The 25186-nt window shown below is 41.2% G+C and overlaps 1 protein-coding gene across 5 annotated transcripts in view; it reads right to left on the bottom strand.

The window, feature by feature from the left end:
• Window positions 1–9954: 9954 nt before the first annotated feature.
• Window positions 9955–25186, bottom strand: part of lrmda (leucine rich melanocyte differentiation associated) — a 207673-nt gene continuing 192441 nt past the window's right edge. For 4 of the 5 annotated variants that reach the window (XM_034237741.1, XM_034237744.1, XM_034237745.1 and 1 more), the window contains one exon: window positions 9955–10988. In XM_034237741.1, the coding sequence (XP_034093632.1) occupies window positions 10909–10988 (80 nt within the window). In that variant the 3' untranslated portion in view covers window positions 9955–10908. The remainder of the gene's footprint in view (window positions 10989–25186) is intronic. The other variant, XM_034237742.1, reaches the window with a different exon arrangement.

The raw sequence follows: 25186 nt of genomic DNA, 5'->3' as shown, positions 1-25186 counted from the left end.
CATGCAACCATTTGAAAGTATTGTATTTCACATGTTTCTTATGTGTAAATGTGCTATTGTTAAAAGAACATTTTGGAACAAAGAGTCGACATTTCACAAAAATTGCATCAAACAATGTTTCACTTCAAAACAGAAACAAAACAAAAACATGTTGCATTGTTGTTGTACAATATTTAGCACTGACACTGACAATAATTAATATTCATGAGACTGCGACTTTTCAGCCCCTCAGGATGGTTAAATTAATTATGCTAACAGGGTCATTTAACGGCTTTATTCAAAGCAAGCAATTCTCATGCAATAAATGACACAATAATTACGCACACAATCTAACAAGAGGACAGTGACAAGTGGAGGAGTGACACACTCATCTCCATAAAGTACAAAGAACACATTTACACACACGCACAGACACAACAAAAAAAGAGAAGTAAAATCCATACAGGCAAGATGAAAGAATAACAAAACCCAGCTAACGGTTTTACATCCGCTGCAGCTTCTCTCTCTCTGAGTAGTAAATATGATTTGTTACCACGTGTTATTATTTAGCGTTATTCATCTTCTCTGTCAGCGCACACAGAGGGGTAATAGAAATGCCAGCAAGGTGGCTGATTTACTTAGTAAAATGTTCATCTCAAGGCTCGCGCGCCATGATTGGAGTCTGTAAGAGTAACGGGAAATCATGCATTATGTAGGCAAATCTGACACGACCTTGAGACTTCTCAGCACAGGCCATATATTACCATCAGAGCGACCTTCCCATCTCGAAGATACATCTGATGTGTTTAAGGCTGTTTTACAATGCATTAGGAGAGCTTTACATGTGCTGAGCTCACTTTATTTGCTCATACATTTCACAGGAAGAGTTTAGTGTCAGGCTGATGGGGGACCATTCACAGTGACTGAGTCACTTGTCGAGACAAATGGCCCCATGGATACAGGCCGAGGCTGCGGATAATAAGCATTTCAAAGCAAATTCCCACTTTTCCCTTTTTATTTCCCTTCAATATACCATACATTTACTATTCAGTGAGCCCTTTTTGATTCCTGCTCACAGCCCATTCTGTTGCGATTGATTGACCTGCATCTTGTAGAGATTGGATATAATTTTTCCCACCGAGTGATGGGGCGTCAGGATCAATATTCCCACTGTTAGTTAAGCTTTTGCAACCTTTAGAATATCAGCTTCAATTGATCTCTCTCACATAATTGTCTGTATTTTCAAATCATGTGCTGTCTTCTTTCTTTTGCACATGCCAATGTCATTTAGAAAGCCTCAAGGTCCTGTTATATGACCCGTAGAAATACCCAAGGTAAAGGGCACAAAACACGGATTCATTAGCATGTTACATTTATTGTCCATGTCGCCCTCTGTCTACTTTTCACCCCTGTGCAATAAACATGTGGCGAGAGTAAGGCCATTTGGTATTTCCATATAAAAAGCCCCATAATTATAGGGGGGGATGAAGACGGTTGTTCCCCTTATCAGAGGAAATGATAAGGGAGTAGCAGGCCCTGTGAAAGAACAGAGTCCATTTTGATATAATTGGCAGTGGAATTATTTATGACATTAATTGCCACATTATCGACTGGCTGTCAGCTCCTGTGTCAGTCTGTCCATCTTTCTTAGCAGAAAGAGCCAACTCAGCCTAGTGCCCACTGACAAGCTAATTACTACAGCACAACCCTGAATGACAAATGTTACTCATCTAAGACTGGGCCCGGAAATAAGGCCCCCACCCCCCCTTCGGCTTCTCTGGATCAAGTGAGACAGCAGTGTGCTGCCAAATGACTTCAGGTGCAGGAGGGAAAGAGTTTGTAAGGCAGACGGGGGGGGCAGGGTGTGAGGAGAAAAGAGCTTTATAAAGCCATGGGGACAGTTAAATCTAAATCTCACCCCATCCTGTTTTCTGTTCTGCTATCAATGGCCAGTTGTCACTCATGAAGACAAGTCCCTTTTTTCTCCTTGTAAATTTGCATTAGCTCATGCCAATCTGTCATCAGACTATGGGATGATATGTAGTGACAGGGTGATTGGTCCTCAGTCCCTTTGACAGGGAGTCACCCACTACTGTGCCTTTTGGGGAGGTGAATGAGCTGTGCCACCAATGCAATATAGAGTTCAGAGATTATACAGTATCTAGATACATTTTAACATACCAAACATCTGGAAAATATTGTCTTGCATTGTAATTAAAAAAAATACAATATGCACTATATACAAACAATTTCACATTTCATATGCATTGCATTGTGGTATAACCGTGTCCATTATCCCTCCTGTTGTGTTCCGGTCAAATCTGACCGATTTACTACTTTCATCACTCATTACTTTTGTGTTTTACATTTGATTGCATCGAGGCTCGATGATATCTTCCACAGTAGACATTTAAACATATGAAAGTGCTGATCACCACATTCATTGAATTTTGGGTGGTTTAGTCAACTTTGTAACACCCATAGTGTTCCCGGTCAAACAAACAAACACACATGCACACACACACCAATTTGATGCGTTTCCCGCTCTTATGTGCTCTTTTTTGATCCCTTATGAAAAAAGTTAGTTCTGAACTAAGTTCCGAACAAACTTTTTTGATCCCTTATAAAAAAAGTTAGTTCTGAACTAAGTTCTGAACAAACCTTTCCTATAAGGGTCTTACATTTGATAAAGACTAAAATAATTGACCAAATACAACATCTATTAACAAATAATCTTCAACATTGCATCAACACTTTATGGATCACAAACACTTACCAAAAATATACAGATAATTTATATTTCTAAATCACAAAACGCTCAACAATATTCAATTTTAATGTTTTTTTTGCAGGGTATAATCTACAGTATTAACTCAGTTAACCTTCCTGTTTAGCAATCATGTTACCTGCTGGTAAAACATTGCATTACATGTTACTTGTTAGACGCTTTTATCCAAAGTGACTTACATACTCAATACTGTGGACAATCCCCACAGGAGCAATTTGGGGTGAAGTGTCTCAGGGACACAACGACATGCTGACTGCAGTGGGGTTTGAACCTGAGACCTCCTGAGCCGAACACCTACGCACAATCCACTGTGCCACAAACCTCCTAAAACTACTGAATCTCAACTGTAAACAATATCAAAGATGAGTGCATACCAGTGTCACTGCTGCTTAAAAGCACATCCAACATATTTCTCACAAATGTGAATGCACTGGATACTCCAAACATTATTTTATATTTAGGATTAAACCAAACTTCAATATAGACTTTTACAAAATGCAAGTTTCAAATGTTTAGTTTTTGGTGTTATGTTTTCAATGCCACATAATAAAAATACATTAAAGGTATTTGAAATTCAATACAGATATTATACACAGGCATCCAGCAGTTGCTCACTCAAGTATGGATATACACAGGAAATATACAGGCATAGAGGTATGCCTGCCTTTCGAGTGCACACATGTGGCAGAGCAGCCTGCAGCTACTATAGAATGTCACTGATCTGCTCTGATAAAGTGGCGTGCCATTTGTTCAGCCAGGAAGTTCCCAAGGAGCAGCAGCAGCGACAGAGGTAGGGGTCATGGAGGGCATCGCCTACAGGTAGAAAGCCGCGGCTCACACCTTAATTAATCTACTGTCCGTGATGCCAGGGCTCGTGTTCATTCCCTTACAAGAACAAAGGCGCACGTCAAGCATATGTCAACCTACTCTGGCACTCTCCGTCCATCCCATAATGCAGTTTGTGTTGGTATGGCAGCTTAGGATACATCCCTGACGAGGATAGGAAGTGACACACACCAAACTTGGTGTGTCCCCCAGCCAGCTCCGGTGGCTCGGGGCCTGTCAATTCGAGCTCTGTCAGTGGCACTGGCTCAATGGCAGTGCCTGTGACACATGTCACAAAGTTTTAAATGTCTGCTCTTTTCAGCAGGATGGCTGGGCGCGCGCCGCAGCCAGGGGAAGGATGACATTTTGTGTTGTGCGGGGGGGGGAACTTGTTGTGGCTCCCCTCTTCCTACCTCCTCCGGCTGTCAGCCCCAGTTTCCTCTGAGCATGTCAAAACACAGACAAATAAATCTTGTCATTTTGAAACGCTGGCACTAGTGACCAGGCTCCTGAATGGCATGTCAGCTGGAATATGGTCACACAAAAGTGGCGTATAAGCTTAGGCCAGCGAGCATGTATACTCTTACAAGCACAACATTGTTAAACTAATATAAATAAGAAATAAACAGAGAAAAATTGCATTAGGCCATCTCTGACCTTTCCTTCGTGTCTGTGGATGATTGACGCACAGGATTGAAGTTCAACATGGTTTTGTTCAAATCCCATAAACAGCAAGTCCCTTCCCTCAAATTCATCACAATGGTTTGTTCAGCTACTTCACCTCTAAGTATATAATCAGTCTGGGATATATTTGTAGCCTTTTTTATTTGTAGCCTTTTTTCAGAACTTCAGTGTTAGTATTATTAGATCTCAGTGCTGCGTTTGACACTGTTGACCACAGCATATTACTAAACCGACTGGAAAACTGGGTGGGACTTTCGGAAACAGTTCTAAATTGGTTTGAATCCTACTTAAAGGACAGAAACAACTTTGTTTCTATAGGTAAATACACATCTGAGTTGACAAATATGACATGTGGGGTTCCTCAAGGCTCCATCTTGGAGCCTCTTCTCTTTAACATCTACATGCTACCACTGGCTCAGATAATGAAAAACAACAAAATAAGTTACCATAGCTATGCAGATGACACACACATTTACGTAACAATTTCACCAGGAGACTATGCTCCAATTCAAACACTGAGTAAGTGCATTGAACAAATCAATGACTGGATGTGTCAGAACTTTCTCCAATTAAACAAAGATAAAACTGAGGTAATGGTTTTTGGAGCCAAGTCAGAACGTATAAAAGTTAGCGCTGAGCTTCAGTCTGCAATGTTCAAAACAACATATAAAGCCAGAAATCTAGGTGTAGTCATGGACTCTGACCTGAGTTTCAACAGTCACATTAAAACAGTTACTAAATCAGCCTACTATCACCTAAAGAATATATCTAGGATTAAAAGACTAATGTCACAGCAGGATTTGGAAAAACTTGTCCATGCTTTTATCTTCAGTAGACTCGACTACTGCAATGGTGTCTTCACAGGTCTCACTAAAAAATATATTAGGAAGCTGCAGCTGATTCAGAACGCCGCTGCTCGAGTCCTCACTAACACTAAGAAAGTGGATCACATCACTCCTGTTCTGAAGTCTTTACACTGGCTTCCTGTGTGTCAAAGAATAGATTTCAAAATACTGCTGCTGGTTTACTGAATGGTTTAGGCCCAAAATACATTTCTGACCTCCTGCTAAATTATGAACCATCCAGATCTCTCAGGTCTTCAGGGACTGGTCAGCTTTCTGTCCCCAGAGTCAGAACTAAACATGGTAAAGCAGCGTTCAGTTATTATGCTCCAAATATCTGGAACAAACTCCCAGAAACCTGCAGGTCCGCTGCAACTCTGACTACTTTTAAATCCAGGCTGAAGACTTTTCTTTTTGTCGCTGTTTTTAATTGAACTATTCATATCTTAGACTGCACTGTAACTTTTATCCATGTACTTTTTATTTGAATGTTTAATTGAACTATTCATATCTTAGACTGCACTGTAACTTTTATCCACGTATTTTTTCTTTTAATGTTTATTTTATTATCTTTTCTTTTTAATGACTGATTTGAAATGCCATTTTCTTAATGTCTTTCATTTTTTGTAAAGCACTTTGAATTGCCTTGTGTTGAAAAGTGCTATATAAATAAACTTGCCTTGCCTTGCCTTTTTTATGGTTGTATTGATGAATAAACACAGGACTATTAAAATGCTGATTGACTCTTTTGGCAGGAACATATTATTAATGTGATGCACACTTTTTCACATGCCTCCCTAATAGAGGAATGTTTAACAACATCATCATTGCTAGTGGGAATGCCTTATGCTGAAAAGCTGACGCTGAATTGCTATTCTGAAATGTAATGTGTAAGAAGAAAGTGAAGAATTTAGATTGAAATGACACATGAACACTGGGGGCTTGAATGTGTGATAAGAGAAGAAAATAAAGTAAAAAAGCTTGAAAAAGCAGCAGAATATTTGAACTGTAAACTATTGAACTAACTTGATGACGAATGATCTGTCGCCATGGCAACAGTATTTGATGACACCCAATAATACGCTTATATGTTTTGATGGCTGCATCGTTACCAAACCTGTGAAGTTTTGGGCCGTTTGGAGCCTTTTCACTGAAGTTATGAGAAAACCGTGTTTCATAGCGAGCATTGTGTTAACATGGCAACGGCATTTGAAGACATTTCAAAACTGTCTCGTAGATGTCTTCAAGGCTGGACTGCTAGCACACGTGAAGTTTGAGCACTTTTTGACCATTTTCATAGGAGTTATAGCAATATCGTGTTTTACGGCAAGGGATGCGTTTCTATGGAAACAACCTATGGTGAGATCTCAGATTTGGCGTAGAGCTGTTGAGGCATGGACCGGTGATATACAAGCGAAGTTTGGGGACGATCGGACCGTGTCCATTGGAGTTACAGCGACATCGTGTTTCATGGCGAGGGATGTGTTTCCATGGAAACAGTATATGATGACACCCCATAATTGACATAGAGCTGTTGAGGGCCGGACCATTAACCATTATCTGAAGTCTGGTGCTGTTTTAGACCATTTGCATAGGTATCACAACAACATCATGTTTTATGGCAGGGGATGCGTTTCCATGGCAACATCCTATGGTGAGATCTCAGATTTGGCATAGAGCTGTTGAGGCATGGACCGGTGATATACAAGCGAAGTTTGGGGAACGATCGGACCGTGTCCATTGGAGTTACATCGACATCTTGCTTTATGGCGAGGGTTTCAATGGAAACGGCATATGATGACACCCCATAATTAACGTAGAGCTGTGTTAACCATTATCTGAAGTCTGCTGCTCTGAGCATGTCAGTTGGAGTTATGACATCATCGTGTTCCATGACACAGGTGTTTATATTTGAGCTAACGACGTGTCCAGAGATCAAAGGTTTCCATGGTGATGTGCAGTAATCAGTGAGAGGAGAGCATTTTCATTGTTCTGATTGAGAGAAAAACCTCTTACATGTGAAAGTTTTGTTGAAGAACCGTAACAGATATCGGTGAAAGCATCTCAATGAACTTGAGCATCTAAAGTGTACTTTTTGTGTACTTTCGTGTTAATAATGTGGCCTTTTTGGCAGATTAACCAGAGGCTAAATTAAATCTGTCCTCCACTTTAGCTGTGACATCACACACTCTAAAATCTGAAGAAGGCCTCTTTACCAAAGTCTGAATAATGTTTAATATCTCTAAAAGTATGAATCAGTTGTGTTAATGAATAATGTCAGAAAGATGTGTAACATTTTAAAGTTGGAATGATTTCTGAGTGAAATTATGAAAGAGCAGTTGGCAGTTGAAGTTGAATGAAGATTGTTCAAGTCTGAAGAGTTTCTCCATTGACTTCTATGTTAAAAATGTGATGAATTATGGGATGTATCTCTGGGATTATGAAAGTTATGAATGAGAAAAGTAATAGCAATCGATTCCCGACCGAGCTGAACGTTTTGATGTTCGAACGGAGTTTCTGCGATGTGGAATGTGGGAGAAGAAGAGGTGCAAAATAACCCGGCGGAATAATAAAGAATTGTGTGCGTTGAAGAACAGATAGTTGGAATGCTGTATCAGCATTCCCACTAAAAAAATAATCAATTTTCAAACCCTCATACATCTTGTGCAGTGTAAAGTCTTATTTATCCAATTGTATGCTCCTTTGTTAGTATACTGAAGTATAAGGTTTAAGAGAAAATGTACCTGTTTACCAATGAGACTTGGGTCAAGCTTATAACAGCGAATTGACAACAGACACCTTAGTTGAACCCTTTTAATCACTTGAAGACATCCAGCAAAGGCAATCTCATATCAGATAATCCAAATCACATTATACATGTGCAAGTTTCAGAATGGAAGGTTGCCTGTAGAACGGTAACTAGATGGTAACATATCATAGCAGTTACCTCAGGTTGTTGCACATTAAACATTATAATAAACACATGAACAGTGCACCATAAACCATAGTGATCATACAATAATTCTAAAATATATATTTAAAATAGTGCAAAAGAATGCATCTAACGTTCCGCTGTTCATTATAATAAAAAAACAGAGCATTAAACAAACCATCATGCTCTTTGCTCTTACTTTGAAATCATGCGGAAATGTCGTCATCAGAAGGACATCACGTGGTTTCCGAAAATAACCGAGTGACACGAGTAGATTTTAGAAAAGACCGGCGGAAAATATGTCTCAAAATTCCGTGTGTGTAAAAAGACGATGCACAAGCAGAAATGTGAGATCCACAAGCAGAGATTTGAGATCCGCAAGCGCATTTTTGGTCGACAAATACAAAATGGATTCACAAATGCCTGATCGAAAGTTGTAAATGTTAAAGAGATATTCACAGATCTTTTTTTTATTTGTGAAAATATTTAGCGTATTTGCAGATCCGTTTTACATTTGCAAATTTATTTGTGAGTTTGCAAATCTTTTAAATGCATTTGTGGATGGTGTTTTACATTTACGGGCCGTCCACACTACAGCTTCGACAGCTTCAAAAACGGTTTCCAACGCGTCTGCCCATTCACTTTGAATGGGGTGACGTCACCTTGCCTCGCTTTTCACCGAACTGAATTGTGGGTAGCATAGCGATCCATCTCCGGAGACGCCGGAGTAGACAGCGCCAGCCAATCAAAACCCGTTTCTGAAAATATGATAGCTCAAGCGCTAGTCAATCAAACCGCGTCTAAGCTGGGAGAGATATCCCACAGTTCATTTCTATATTTCAAAAAAAGATGGAGGAGAAACTAATTATCGCCGTAGCAAATCACCCGGTTTTGTTTGACCAGACCCTCTTCACCTACCGGGATACAAACCGGAAGAACCAGTCATGGAGGGAGGTGGCAGAGACAGTGGGTGAAACTGGTAGGTTTTCGCCTGTTTGGGGAGTTTATATATATTGCTCGCATAAAATCCCCGGGGTATTTTGCTTTGTATGTCGGGGGCGGGAGATTCATGTGATTGGTTGTTGGTCGCGTTGCTCGAATACAATCCCCAAGCTTCAGACACGCCCAGCTCCAAGCTTTTTTTGAAGCTGTAGTGTGGACGCTCCGTTACAAATCACATATTTACACACAAATTATTTGTATGTTCCAACAAATAATTATGAGACATATCTATGCCCATATAGCGCAGACAAATCAACTTCCGGTGATACCGAGGAGCGAGGAGCGAGGAAATTAAAATAATCGACCTGAGAAGGACCCTAGGTTACAACTCTGTTCTTCTTTGAAGCTGGTATTGAAATGTTTATACATTAAAAGCTGCATTGAATACCTATTTACACATGTGCTTTAACATACAGTACACACCTGCAACAGAAACTGACCAAATCATGGCTCATTTTCTCTAAGAGAAACAGATCAAATTCATTCAAACAAAAGAGGGAAAAGCATTCTTCAGTCTGACACAAACTTAACAAGATAGACTGAGCTTGCCTTAAAGTGGACCTATCATGCTATATTTGAAACATATATTGCATGGCCATACCTATATAAAACATATGTGAAGTTTTTTTTTCAAAAATACCAAACAGTTCACCCATTGTAGCCATGCCTCATACTGCTCAAACCCCTCTTTTGCAGCCCTGTTAGAGAAACGCAGATTTTGGGTCCTTGGCTAGAAAAAAATAAATAAGAGGAGGCGGAGCTAATGCCTGATCAGAATTCTACCGGAGATAAAGTTAAATTCGGTTGTGATAAAACGCCATCCTGTTTGAACCACATCAAGGATTATTTCTGAAATAGTATGGAGCTCAAATGCTTTTTATCACAAGGTGAGTTCTTTTTTATTTCCTGCTTTTTAAACACATGTGCTCTCCAGTACAGGTTAGCTCTGAGTGTTAGCGAGGCTTGCTAATGTAAACAAAGATGTCCAAAACACGTCAGGCATTGTTTCTGATAGCAACTTTCTGTGGGTCCGCCGACGTCACCACGGATGGACACGGCAGTTCGGATGGAAATCTGTATCCACTCGTTGTACACCCGTTTTAAAAAGATGTGGGTACGGAGGAAAAGAGAGAGGGTTTTATTTTCTGACACTGCGTGAGTTCCCCGATGCACCGGGGACACATATTTATGTATAAAAGACATCACAAAGTGCATTTTGCATGATAGGTCCCCTTTAAGTTTGGACTAAAACACAAAGTTTAACACGGCTTTATAAACATGTTTATGCCTTAAATGTTTTAAACAGCAGTTATATGTGTGTGTGTGTGTGTGTGTGTGTGTGTGAGAAATGGAGACAGAGGGGGAGAGAGAAAGAGAGCACAAGAGAGATGAGTCCATGTCAAGCCCCAGGTGTGTGACCGTCACCCCTTTCACCCTTGATTAGTGGCATAGTGGACGGGTGATCCATCATGGCTGTCAAAGAAAAGGATGCAATTGTTTGGGTGTGTTTGTCACTGAAAAGAATAGAGAAGAAAGAAAGAGAGATGCTGTCTTTGCGTGCTTGTGTGCTTGTGTGTGTGTCTGTAGTTGTGCGGATGCTGATGCTTAGAGGCAATCATGTCAGTGGGAGTGTCATCTCTGACTCTGAGCTGGAAGCAGGAAAGCAGAATCAGACCCAGCTCAGCAGAGAGGGCCGTAACTATAGGGCTGGAATGCAAACTTGAACTTTAAATCTTTTTTTTCCAGTGGGAGATCAAGTAACTCAAATATCACCAGTCTTTAATAAATAGATTAATTTTCTTCTCTTTCCTTCAGGTAACATCTCTTGTCACTCTTTTTTCTTCAGCGGCTGTCCATCAGAGTTGGTCGTTTCGGATAAATCTGTTGCCTTCTGAGTGCTTGCCGTAGTAGACGTAGCGACACTTGGCGAATATCCCTAAAAACAGAGGGAGACAGTCAATTGAGCTTGTAGCGTGTACAACAACTGAGAAATTGACAAAATAAATACATTTGAATGAATTAACCTCCTTTTCTATCAGGATTAGCACTGTAACTCTTGGTATATTTTAGAAACAAACTGAAAAAACAACAACTAGACATTACCAGTCCCTAGTTTCTTGCCATATTCACATATATAATAGCAGTGTATAATTTATAGATGAGCAGCAATGTTCCCGAACCTGTAGGGCGAGACCTCTCAAGGGATCTATAAACAATGTACCAATATAGAGACATTTAAAAACAACATTTTAGGATGTATTACCTGCGTTTAATTCGTTGGACCTTAAGGACAAACACGATGAATTTCAGTAAAACACGTCCAAAGCAAACAAAGACATGTTTTTTTTAACACTGTACAATAAATCCAAAGGGTCTAGCTTCAAATGGCAGGCATGAACTGTAGGCTGGGAGGTACTGCTGGGAAATAAGAGCATCTTGTTCTAAAGAGAGACCAGTGTGGCCTCGGGGCAGGGACTGACAGTAACAAGCTCCCAGCCACCCACACACACCCACACAGACACACGCTGACCCATCACAGCAACAATTATTCAATAATTAGCAGGCATGGTATTTTCATTTATCCATATTAGACCTATAAAATATGCTTGATAATAAAGATACATTTTGGAGTTCAAAACTTTCTTCAGTGCACCAATTATGCAATATATTTTATGGTGCCGGAGCTACTGAGATGTATGTATCTCATAGTAAAAGTTGAGCAAATGTTTGCTCATGTACATACATTAGTTAAAATTCTTAAAAAGAAGCAACATGCCCTCTATATTTATCCCAGAGCAGGGATTCAAGATGGCCGTCCGTGTTTTCTTTTCGTAATGAGAGGTGTTGCTGTCCAGAGAGGGGGCTGCCCTGCGCTCTGTGGCTGCTCTGCGCGGATGTCACAGCCCTGCCACTTGATGAATGTGGCCGGGCTGCAGCTAGGTGTCACCTCTCACCAAATGAGGCAAGGACAAGTGGCATTAGTGCTGTCAATGATCCTCTGACAGTAAAACAGATACAGCTTTCGCCAGGCTTTTTAAATAGACATCAAGTGTATTAGGGGAGGAGGAGGGGGCCGGGACGAAGACAGGGCAGAAAAGGAGAGACTTATGGGAGAGGCGGTGTCGCAGAGGGATGATGGGTGCTCCGAGCACTAAGTCCAATCACATAATCCAAAGAGACATTGTCAAGGGCGGGAAGAGAATGGCAACTAAGTGACAGAAAGCAGAGACGGGGACAGAGATACTGGTGCCATATTAGTGCCAAGCATATTCTGATGCCACCCTCAATTCTAACCAAACCTGACACATCGCTCTCGTTCCCCCACTCTCTCTGACTCTTCAAAGTAGGCTCCACCAAGTCCCACACACACATGCACACATATACATAACGCAGGCGTACACACAAACATACACACACCAGTCCCTCGCAGCAGTAGTGGGTGTTCTGTCAGACGGAGGAGCAGTACAGCAGCAGCAGCAGCAGCAGCAGCAGCCCACAGGCCCGGGGACAAGCTCAGTCAATCTAAATCTGGACTTTGTAGTGGAGCAGTGCTCATTTCCCCTCATAGCCCAGCTACTTGAGGTGATCCAAACATTGAAGTGTGAGGAGCTGTCACCTCCGATAAAATCCGAGACCAGCTCCATGCCTGCCTGCTCCCCCGGTGTGTCAGGGGAACATATACGTGTGTGCGCATGTGTGAATGCGCTCCTGTGACAAGGAGGAGGTTGGGGTGGGGAGGGTGAACTCCAGCTGCTGGGATTTGCCTGGGGATATAGGTGCCACGGCTGGAGACTGGGCTTGACACCACAGGACTCGGGGTGTCTCACAGCACTCTGATCACATGGGTGTCAGGGGCCTTTCACATATTCACAGCTTACCCGGCGAGAAACTCACTCTCTCCAGGAGTGGGGCCCTTAAAGAGATTACCCAGGTACCAGAACCAAGACGCCTATATGACTTTACCTGGAGGGGATATATTTGTAGGTTGCAACCAAAGCCTTTCAGAGATAACCTTCACCGATGAAGGAACTAAAGCTAAAGGCCCCTCAAGACTTTACACTCTGCTGAGCTCGTCACTAACCCGTGGGGACTGAGAAGGATCGGAGGGAACACATTCTGAGAATCTCCTGCACCGATCAGAAAACTCCGGCAGTGTGTGACCTGTAACTCTCCAACAGCGCTTTAAACCAAAAGCTATAACTGTGATCAAAGGAGAAGAGGAAGAGTATATTAAGGGAAAGAACAGAACAAGTACCAAGGATGAGGTCTGTTTCCCAGTGGGTGAAAAGTACCTTGAAAAAGTGCCTCTTAATTTTCTGTGCAATCTGGCTCAAGCTCTGGGTACATTTCAGCAGTACATTAAGCAGTATGTTTCTGCATAAACACATTCCAGTTTGCTGCATTCCCTTCACAGCGAGAGCTTGCTCCTATTACGGGAGAAACAAGGAGACATATGGGCTGGTTGGAGACACAGAAGGGAATAACTAAGCCAAACTCACTCTTATATAACGCCTTCTGAGGCCCCGCTCACGCCTGTGGGGTTCCACCTGATGAACGGATACTTAATAACAAGTGGTTCAGAGCCAAACTCAGTAGTCTACAATATCCTCTGTGTATCCTAAGCCATGGATGAGCAAACTTGAATCAACACCCACGCACTCTACCATATACACATTATCCCTGTACACTTTTATCTCATACACACAACCATTGCACACAGTGAGAACAGTGGGAGCAGCCATTAAAGGGACAGATTTAGTGATGTGGCGGCTACTGTTTCCATCATGCCCTGGTGGAGGAACAATCAGGTCTTTGTTCTGCATATGTCACGCGGCACCTTGTTGTTTTTAAGGGGAGTAGCTAACCCTCTTGTCTTTATTAAAAGGTCGTACAGTCTGTATCTTCTATCTTCCTCTTGGAGAATGCTGCAGTGTAAGTTCATCGTCAGACAGTCTGGTCTTTTCCAGAGCTGATTACCCAAAGCATGTGTCCTCTCTACGGGGGCTTGATGGGCCATTCTGCCACAGTGTGAATAAGCCAGCTGTACAAAGCCTCCTATGAACAGTGCTCAAACACCAAATCAACACATATGGTAACAAAAGTTTTTTCTTCTTTTGAAGACAACATTTTTCTACATGAAGTATAGGGCCATTAACTTATTCCTGCAGACATTTGAGGACTTTAATGGAATTCTGACAGAGGTATATGTGTTATACCTGATTTCCTTGCATAAGATAAACAATGGTTGATCAATTCAGTTAAGATCAGTTCAAATCTGGTGATAAATCAAGTCTTAACAACTATAGACCCATTTCTTTACTACCACAATTTTCAAAAATCCTGGAAAAACTCTTCAACAACCGTCTGGAGTCATTCCTCAGCAAATTTCATATACTATGCCCCAGCCAATATGGATTTCAGAAAAATCACTCTACTTCTTCAGCAGCTGGTTGAAGAAATTACCAACAACATTGAGAAAAAAATGATTACAGCTGGTATATTCATTGACCTTAAAAAGGCTTTTGATACTGTGAACCATACTATACTGCTACACAAATTAGAACATTATGGCATAAGGGGTCAAGCAAAAATAATGGGTTAAGAGTTATCTGATAAATAGGCTACAATATGTGGATATAGACGAGGTCAAATCAAACAAGCTTCCTATAACATGTGGAGTCCCTCAAGGATCAATATTAGGTCCAAAACTGTTTCTGATTTATATTAATGACATTATCAATACCTCTGACCTGTTAAAATTAATTTTGTTTGCCGATGATACCACCATTCTCTGCTCCCATCATAATCTTGGCGATCTTGTTAAAGGTCCCATGTCATGCTTTTCTGGTTATTACCCGTCCCCTTGTGTGTTATGTAGCTTTTTATGCATGTAAACGGTCTGCAGAGTCACAAACCCTCAAAGTACACCCTGTAGCGAGTAAAACTCTAACACAGAAAATACCTGTCTATGCTGCCACAGAATGCCTCGTTGGAGATTTCTCTTTTTCCATTATTTACTTCTTGGGTATAGTGACTTATTTGGGTATAATGACGTAACGTAACGGCTCCTCACACACACACACTCGACGGGACGTTGCGAGGCTCGCTGCTGCGAGGAGCGGGACAGTGTGAGCTGGCTCACTGGTGTGGGGTCGGACGAAACCCAGCCCGAAACACACACACACACACACCCGCAGCCTGGCTGGGAGTTTGTGTGTGTGCTCAGGCTGAGTTCCGCGGTGTCTCGCTGTCTCGCAGACGGCCACTGGGCTCACAGGGAGGGGGGGGGCAGGAGCTCCAACAAGCCGTTTAGGACAGAGAGTGAATACACATACTATACAGAGATGCTGTATGAGAAACTAAACCAATGTGAGTTTGGAAAATTGCACAATATAAATCTATTTTAGTATACCTCAACAATGGAATTATGATCAGTAGAAATGGCCATGTCATGGGACCTTTACAATTGTGAATGCAGAATTAGAAATACTATGTAACTGGTTTGCAGTTAATAAATTATCCCTTAATGTGGCCAAAACAAATGACATGTTATTCAATACAAAGTCTGAGAGTAGAAATGACTGCATTATACAGATTTGCAATACTGAGATAGAAAAAGTTGGTGCATGTACATTTTTAGGACTGCTTGTTGACTAAACTGTCAAAAACAATAGGTACTTTGTATCATACTAAGAACATTCTTGAGGAAAAAATACTCAAAACTCTTTATAACAGTCTATTTCTCCCTTACCTATACTGCTCCGAAATATGGGGAAACTAACTTTTTTTTTTTTTTTTTCAGTTTTCTTTATTTTTCTGTGTACTCCTTAATTTCTATAAGTTTTTGACGCAATAATGCTAATGTTATATTGATGCCAATGATGATTCACGGGAGGGCTACTTCCCATAAGCTATGCTTCAGCCCTCCCACTTCTACTAATTTTGTTCATTTTGTGTGTATGAATTATACTTCTTTGTTTTTGTATGAATTTAGTAAAATAAATTATTAAAAGAAAAAGGTTGAGTGAATAGTTTCCGAGATTTCTGGCTGAAGTGAATCTGACTATTTGAAAGACTGTCTGATTTTGTCTTGCTGAGTAGATAGTATGTACCATCTATTTCTAGCCTGTTCCAGTGATCTCAGAATTATGCAATTATCCACTATTTAGATTTCACAGTACATTTTACAATAATGGGGCGAAGCCTGCGAGCTATAGTTCAGGCAGTCAACTCGAGCACCAATGATACATTAACACGTGACGCACCTCGTCCCTCTTACAACCAACCAAACACATTCTCCTAAACATGCCGCTCTATTTAAGCTGCCAGGTCTTCCTGCCTCTGCCTCGCTATGCTGCTGCTGCTGTGTTCACTTGCTATTGCTACGTTCATGTTCCTGCTGCTGTGTTTCATGCTGCTGCTGCTTGCCTGCCCCACCACCACCCCAGCTTCCACCTGTAGGCTCGGGGATAGTTATCTAATCATCACTCAATGTTCTTTGTAAATCTGTGGAGTGATGAGGCCCGAGCCTAGACGCCAAACTCAAACTATATGCTGCTTATAATAAACATATTAAGAACACGTGAGTTGTCTGACTGAAATATACCATCATTTGTAAATATGGACGTACTAAAGTCTACCGAAACATGATTGTGAGGCTTGTTGTGAGCGGCCATGGGCCACTTCGGGAGTTCTGACACAGCCTAGCTCCCTGCTGATCTAAAATGGGCAAAAAGGTTGACAATCACTAGAGTTGGTAGAGATTCTGGTGATGTAGCAGAACAGACTGCTAGCAACAAGCAACCTGAGAGGATATCCTCAACCTCTCAGTCCTTAATTATACATACATTTAGGTCCTTATTTTAGTGGAACCAAACGGTTCTCCACAACAGGGAAATCAGTTACAGGGACCAAACACCTTTGTTTTCTGGGCTGTAAACATGTCAATTCTGCTGTAAAGTTGGACATTTTAACCTGGGGGACTGGTGATTGACTCACTTCAGGAGCCAGCCTCAAGTGGCCATTAGAGGAAATGCTTTTTCTCGCACTTCTGCATACTTTATTTTTTACCTGCAGAGGCTGCCGCTTGACATGTTCAGCACCTCTAAAAACAACTGACAAAATGATTTAACAGAGAATACTTTGTCAATACAGATTTTTTTCTAAATTCAGATCAAGCATAGAACTAGGGCGTCTGTTCGTAATTTATAGCCACATTAATTCATATAGCCTGCTTCAAAACCCTGCATTGAATCAGCACACACACACCTTTGTGAATGCTTGGTATACACACGCACTTACAAGGGAGAAAGAGAGAGAGAGAGTCAGAGAGAGGAAGGAGATGGAGTGGGTTTAATGATTGTTCCTGCATAAAATCAGCTTGACTCTTTTCAAGGGCCATCAATATGTCACAGAAAGACACATCCAACGGATGTAGCTTTTAACATCAAGGTTATCTATTCTTGGCATGAACCCACTCCCTCCGCTTCTCGTACTACCTCCTTTTCATATCAAACCTCTCCTCTCAACTGCTTCCACTTTGTCTTTCTCCTTCACCACACTCTTTACTCTCTTATTTACTCTCTTTGATTCCTCTCTTTTGCTCTCTGTATTATTTCACATCTTCTCCTTTTTTGTCCGACCCTCTAGTTCGGCACTTAGTCGAAATTCCATCAGTGCTGCCATTTCTCAGGGAGAAAAAGCAATGAGAAAAAAAGCCAATTAACAAGGCAATTACACTTTCTGTATTATCTCCAAGGACTGAAATAACACTCCTGGGTAGACGGGGGGGGGGGGGGGGGGGGGGTCAGGTGGAGCTCGGGGCAAGCATCCATAAGAGTTGGTGTGAGAGTGACTTATGAGCTTGGGGCGTAGGCTGCTGTGAGCCAGGGCCATTATTGTGGACACAATCCATCTCCGGCTGTCCTTTTATCAGTTCAGTCCAACGTCATGAGATGGAGTCGCCACCTCCTCTCTATAGGGAGGCCTGCAGATAGATAACTCCCCTGCGTCCCATAAACCAACAGCCAGTGGACTGTGATTCAGCCTACTGAGACGCGGGCTGGCACACACAGCACATTGCCACAGACAGAAATGACATTGTTCCGCTCAGTATTGGTATGTTGAATATGTTTGTCAGTGTGTGTAAGTTTTCTTTGTAATATTTACAAAGCCTCTCATTGAATATGGGAATAAGTATTTGCTCTTGTGACAAAATGTGACTAAAGTTGGGCTCAATTTGGCCAAAAGGTGCCAGTAAAAATTAAATGTGAGGTTGTACTCCCCCCTCTACCCGTGGACTACAGTATAACACCCCACACACACTCAGACACTCAATTCCAGCACCAGACACTTTTTACGCTGCTATAATGTACATTCCCAAAGATATTGAAGTGACTGTTATTTTGTATATATTGATTGTTGTGTTTGCATCTTAATGTGTGCATATGTATAAATGTGTCTGTTGATTGTGTATATATAGGATATACATATTTATAAATATTTGTATATATATTTGTATTTTTGTATTTGGGATTGTGGGAAACGGTATTTCGATCTCTCTGTCTGTACACACAAACTGAAAGATTGACAATAAAGTTGACTTTGACTTTGATATTCATACAGGACATTTTAACTGCAGGAGTATTCTTCCACACATCAACCAGCTATTTTCAACAATAACAAATGATAAACATATAAAATAAATGTATGTCACCTCTTGTGGTGTGGTCATTGTAAAAAGTGTGTGTGTGTGTGTATGTGGTTTTAAAGGTGAGCATAGTAAAAAAAAAGAGCACTGGTAAAAGTCACTTTAGCAGAACATTTGGATGCCCCCGACATTTCTCACAAAATAAATGAAGGCTTAAGACGACATGTTGAAACTAAATCCATCCTGCTCCATATTTTCTCTACAAAGAGACTCTTCTGCCAATTAATTACCAATCTACCATCTGATATGTCCACCACCTCTCTTGGGACTCAAACAAAACTCCTGTGTGTAACTTTGAAAATTAAAGTGACATTTGTCCTCTCCCAATACAAAATATTTAGTCCATTAAACATAAATAGCTGTCATTATGATGCATGCCCTGTGCTCAGGCCTTCCCTGTTCGCCTCCTGGCTGTTTACTGCGACCAAACAACTGCAGCGCCTGCATGTTCTCAACTTCAGCGTATTGATTCAACTTTTAAATAGCTGCCATATAACCCTGGGACATCAGGAAGATTAATTTGCGTCAATGTTCATCTGTAATTCATTAGCCATTTATACTCTCCATATCCACACAGGCTATCAGGGAAATGTGCCCCATTTTTCACCCAGGCAGAGTCTGGGGAGAAGGCAGAGAGAAAGAGGGATGGAAGGAGGGGATTATACTGCCTACAACAGGAGGAGTACTCTAACCATACTCCAACCTTGCTATGCACCCTTGGACAGTAAAACCTCCAGCATGAACAGATATTAAAAAGATATATCATGAAGTATAGAGAAAAGTACCAACTTTTCGCTATTAGGCTTAATTCATTATAATTTGCACTGATATTCTTGCCTGATCACAAAATGATATACCTGTCAGTTACACTGGAGAAAGACAGCATTACTGTTTGATTTTTGTTTGACGTCAGACTTTCCCATATTTGCCATTTTGTATACTTCCTGTCAGTCAGTCAGCAGTTCGTCTGTCATGTTTTCACCACAGTGTATATAAACTAACACACAATGTAAACAAACACATTCTTGAGCTTTAATTCAATATGATGAATTGTGTTTTTGCTTCCACTGTAGCAGCGCACACTTTTATTTCATTTCCCTTCAGAGATCGGGTGAAATAGGAGGGAGATTTAGGAACCATGTTTCCATGACTCAGGTAAAAACCTCACACACACAGAGGGCCAACAAAGGATAAAAAGAGAGTGTGTGAGTGGGAGATGGAGAGTTGAAAGATTTGCTATAGCCACAGGCTGATAGGCTGTCAGGAGGAGGTTGCTGGGTCGTGGCTCAACCAGCTCTGATCAATAACAGGTTGATTTTGCCACATGATTCTCCTTAAAGTGTAACAATAACACATTCTGTATGGTTTCATATGCTTCATAAACTGAGAGCTACTGCTATAGAGGAGGCTAGTCACATTATTAGGGTCAATATTGACACATTTAACAGAGGAATTTAATTAAAATACAGAATAAAGGAGTTAATTAATAATCAAACATGTATTGGGTATGTTTGATGATATCTGCAACATTGGTTCAAGACTGAAAAATGACACTCCATCACTGTCAGTTCACTAAATGGCTATAATCAAACACTTTAAATTGAGGATGGTATTATTCATTGATGGGTGAGTAACAGTTATAACCAGATAAATGCCTATCAGTCGTTGTACTTCCATCTTATGAGGATGAGAAGGAAATTGAATTCCAGGGCACATCAATTTTGACTGAAGAAAGAGATTACGGTAGTGGGGGGTCTAATGAAAAAAAAAAAAGATGATATTAATTTCACTGACATTTATCCCACATAGAGCCAGGAGAGAACACTGGTTACAGTAGCTCTGGAGTCGGGAGATAAGAGGAAGGTTGTTTAAGGTGGGGGATTGAGACAGTTTACAAAGTCCTAAATCCCCTCGGAGCACCTCTCTCAAGGCATCCATATAGCCAGCTCACTGACAACACCTTGCATACAAGAAAGAAAATCTTTCCTGTAATGACATGTTAGGTTTTGAAAGGGCTCGTCTCCCCTTAAGGGCACATGAAACCTCTAATGACGCCAGTAATCATAAGCGCTCATTTGCCCGTCAACATGTGGATCACAAATCACCCCTCTCGCACAGCACACGGCCTGACACTGATCGATTGTGTTCTTCATTACACCCAGGATTTATAATTAAAAGAAAAGCACAGATAAGTGGTTCAAAACCCTGACCGAAATAGAAAGAAAAAGTGAAAATCGCAATTAGAGGTTGGCTGTGTTCGGTAATGGTGCCGTTAATAAGAGCGGCTGGTGAGTCACTCAATGAAGGTTTAATCACTGGGACAGGATTCAATAACAAAAGAGCATAATATTAATCACCAGAGAGTGATAACTTCACTGTTCATCTCTTTGACATTGGAGGAAGGGATGAATTAATGATGCTCTCCATCCGAACACATTAAATAATAATTATCAGGCAAAACAGCATGAAAGGGACTGCATAATGAACCCCATTGTCAGGTCAATTACAAGCACATAAAACTGTTCAAAGGGAAGTAGCTTGTTACCAGATAGCTGTATTAGAAAGGACAGCAGTAGCTTTATCGGAGGAAGGTGCTAGGTGACCTTTACCCTCTGATAGCTGGACTTTAAATGCGTTGAGGGGTTGAAATACACTTTAAACTTAGAGGGCACTGAAACTCTGTCAAGCTGAACAACCCTACTGCAAAAAGCGGGAAGAGTTCAGCGAGGCACTCACCGAGGAACACATCGAAAATCGGTAAGCAAAAGATAAATGACATGACAATGACAGTGTTTTGCCTGCTCTAAAGCAATGTCAGTCGCTAAGTGCCATGTTAACTAAACTCAACAACACAGACAATGATGGACTTAACGCATCAGTGGACAAAATGGCACCTCACTACCTGTCAGTGGCAATTTCCATCAAAATCAAACAATGGCCGAGACAATTTAGCCACGAGAGGAACTGCTGCTTGAGTTTGAACAGATGCATAAAAACATGCGCGCATTGTGGCAGAATTGTGTTCACTGGCAGTCACACCATAAAATAGTTGTTTCACAAAGCTCTTGTCTTTCACTCTGCACCTAGGGTTTTCCTGTAGCTTCATGAGCTAGACATCAATTACCGCATGGCTTCTACCACTCTCTTAAACAAACAGCCTGGCAACCTCCAGCGTGACACATATCAATACTAATCTGACGTCTTGTTCCACAGTTCGATCGGCCTCAGACCCTGGCTGGCTGCACCTGCCTGACTGGCGTGTCCAGAGTTGGCTGTACTCCTTCACACTTCCTTCCCCTGCAGACATCAAAACACTTATTACTCCCCATCCTGGCCCTGCTAACTGACTGGCCTGTCTGGGCCAGCACGGGGACCCCCATTATTAGAGTCATTTCAGTGCCCATCCTGACGCCTGTTAGGCAGTTTCTCTACCTGGGGCTCCTGCTCCCTGGCCTGCCCGACTGAGTGCCTGGCCAGCCAAACAGTGATTGGACATTGACATTGGTGACAGAAAACAGGGGAGAAGGGCTAATAGAAATTAAAAGAACAGAGATGGCAGAGTGAGCCGGACAGGAGACGGGGAGAGAGGGAAGGTGGGTACGTTAGTCGGGGCCCTTGTGGCGTAGGGTGGGCCCATCAACACGGATGAGCGTTAGCCAAGAGCCGCATGTCACAATGATGGAGGGGGCTGTATCACTTCACATCAGAGCTTCATCTGACTGGAAGATATCAATCTCCAGGCCTAATACAAGAGGACATGGTAAAATATCCTTTAACATTGCTCTCCCACCCTGGCTTTGTGTCCCCTGCTTCTGTCGCTGTCACAGCTGAGAATGGGTGTAACCTTCATTGTTGGACCTCAATCGACCATACTCATTTCACATCCCCATTTCCTCTGGTCTCTAGCACTGACAGTCAAATTATGATGGACAAAACAGTTCCTTGACATGTGGCATTTAGTACAATGTGTCACTATATCTGGGAAGAAAAAATAAAATAAAACATCTCAGCACACATGTGCAGTGTCAAGATCAGGGATTCTATCATTTATATTTTAACAGGATTTTTACAAACATTAACCAAATTGTGGTTTCTAATTTTTTTCGTTTTATTGACAGTTAAGCATTTGGAAGTCAATACAATGAGAACGACTGCATATGCATATGAGAATATACTTAAACTTAATAAATGTAATTTCTACCCACGTGGGTCTTTATTTTGCCAATACTTTAATTAATTAAATGTCTTATTTAATTCATAATAACTGTATATACAGCATGTTTATACTGGCTTTAGAAATATTGTCAAAGGACTACAGTTTTTAAGATATTGATTGGCATATTTAAAGAATGTTGATTTATGTATGTGATTATTATAAATATAGACTAAGACTTAATATTTTCAAACATTTCTAAATATTGACAGGAAAAAAGTATATGGCAGCCAGTCAATATGAATGAAGAATAACAAATACTGTAATTGTTCTTAATGTAAGCTTGAAGCGGTGAACAATGTATATGGTTGTGTCAAATGACATGCTGTCGCTTCTTGCTGGAATTTAAACAAATGAACCCACAGTAACCAATCAGGTGTGAGGCAGAGGTGATGATAGGTTTGTGTTGTGTGGAATATTTCATACTCCTCTGGCCTCCCTGGGCCCCATTCAGACGGATGGCTCCACTGTAGCTCTACTTCTCTTAATTAATATGACATATCCCCAGTTCATATGCAGAGAGTGAGGGAGGGGACAGAGAGATGGAGGTATGAGGGAATGATGAACTGTGGATCGGTCCCTCCTCGTGAGAAATGAGCTTGCCTCTTCTGCTCTCCCCAGTACTCCCTCCTCTCTTCATTTCCGTCTCCCTCACTCTCCCTTCTCCCCGTCTCTCTTTGGCTCACCTCATGTCTTTCTGCGCCCTCCCCTCTTTTTCTATTTTGCCTTATCTCTGTCTCCCTCTCTCTTTCTTTCCCCCCTGACACTCTCGGACTGTCCCCAGCCCCCTGCACATCTCCTGACAGGTAGAATAATAACGCTCATACATCACTGCCCCGAAAAGTCCAATAACCTAAATCTTCACTTGCCACACACCCCGGGACTCAATTACTTTATTGACATGTAATCTTCATAAGGGGAGAAATATTGAGCATGTAAGGTCAGCCGGTTATGAAGACATATTATCATATTATCTGCATGAGGGTTGTAGGGGCTAGGACCTGACAAAGCTAATTATAATGGTACATGTTTCAGAGCTCAGAGCGTATTATCTGCTTGGCTGCTTGGTTGAGCCACAGCTGAGGTATAGAGGAGAAGGGGATGAGATTTCAAACCTAATAGGGGCTGGATGTCATCTCAGGGCATGGGAATTAATGAAGCCAAATATTATCGACTGCACATCACAGCACTAATATCCTTGATTTGTTCATTGTGTTTGTCAGGATTATCTCGCCATAGTGTAATGGCTAACAGTATATCACAATACAAGCTGACCAAGGAGGACATTTACAAAAAACTGTACAATAGCAAAAATAAAAAATGTCTTCAAGTATTCGAAAAGATCTCTAAGTCGTTAGTCCTATAGTTTGAGCCGTTCCTCAGCCAAAATGTCACAGTGGGTTAGTGATGGCAGGAAGGACAGATGCCCATGGCTGTGTTATAGTTTCCTCCCAAGGTTATCTTAATATCATCCTTTCGGTTAGGCTATTACAATATACTGCCTGCAACATAAAGCAAAAACAATAACACTGGTACAACACATTCTACAATAGGTCTACCCTTGTAAAATTCTCTTTACCATAAGGGTTCAATGCTAAGAAGGAAGCTCGTTATTTTTACCAGAAACACATGGACATGGATCAGAGGGCAATAAACAAACAGTAGGCTAGCCCTGAGACATTGCATCTCAGGGTCACAGTGTGCAAACAAAGAATCCCACCGCGAGACATGTGAACATGTTCATTTCACTTAATCCAATATCTTGCCCTTTTTCCCCATCTCTGTTATCCAGCTGTCCAAATATTTCGCTCAGAACTGCTGCTGCAGAGGATGCCTAAAATGGTGTAGAGCGGTTGGCCAGCGCTGCCAAAGGTTATGTGTTAACACTTGCTAATTGTGTCAAATGGAAAGACATATTTTAGCTTTCTTTAGAGGGTCTTCAGGCACTCAAAACCCCAAGGAATGGAAATCTTCTATTTATTTATACTGTAATAATCACTTTTCAAAGTTTTTATTCCTTACATACATTTCTCACTGAGGCTTTATTGTCTCTCTTTTTTTATATATATTTCAAAACAGTAAAAAAAACTGAAGCTTGTTCTCTCAATAAAAACAACATCCTGTATACAAATCCATTCTTAAAGAATTACATATTTCCAATCTCATTTGATAAGGTTTGATGGATATGATTTCTGAAGTTTTGTTTTCAGTA

This window comes from Gymnodraco acuticeps, unplaced genomic scaffold, assembly GCF_902827175.1.
Source record: "Gymnodraco acuticeps unplaced genomic scaffold, fGymAcu1.1, whole genome shotgun sequence".
In the NCBI taxonomy this organism is placed as follows: Eukaryota; Metazoa; Chordata; class Actinopteri; order Perciformes; family Bathydraconidae; genus Gymnodraco; species Gymnodraco acuticeps.
This window is presented reverse-complemented; position numbering and strand designations above follow the sequence as displayed.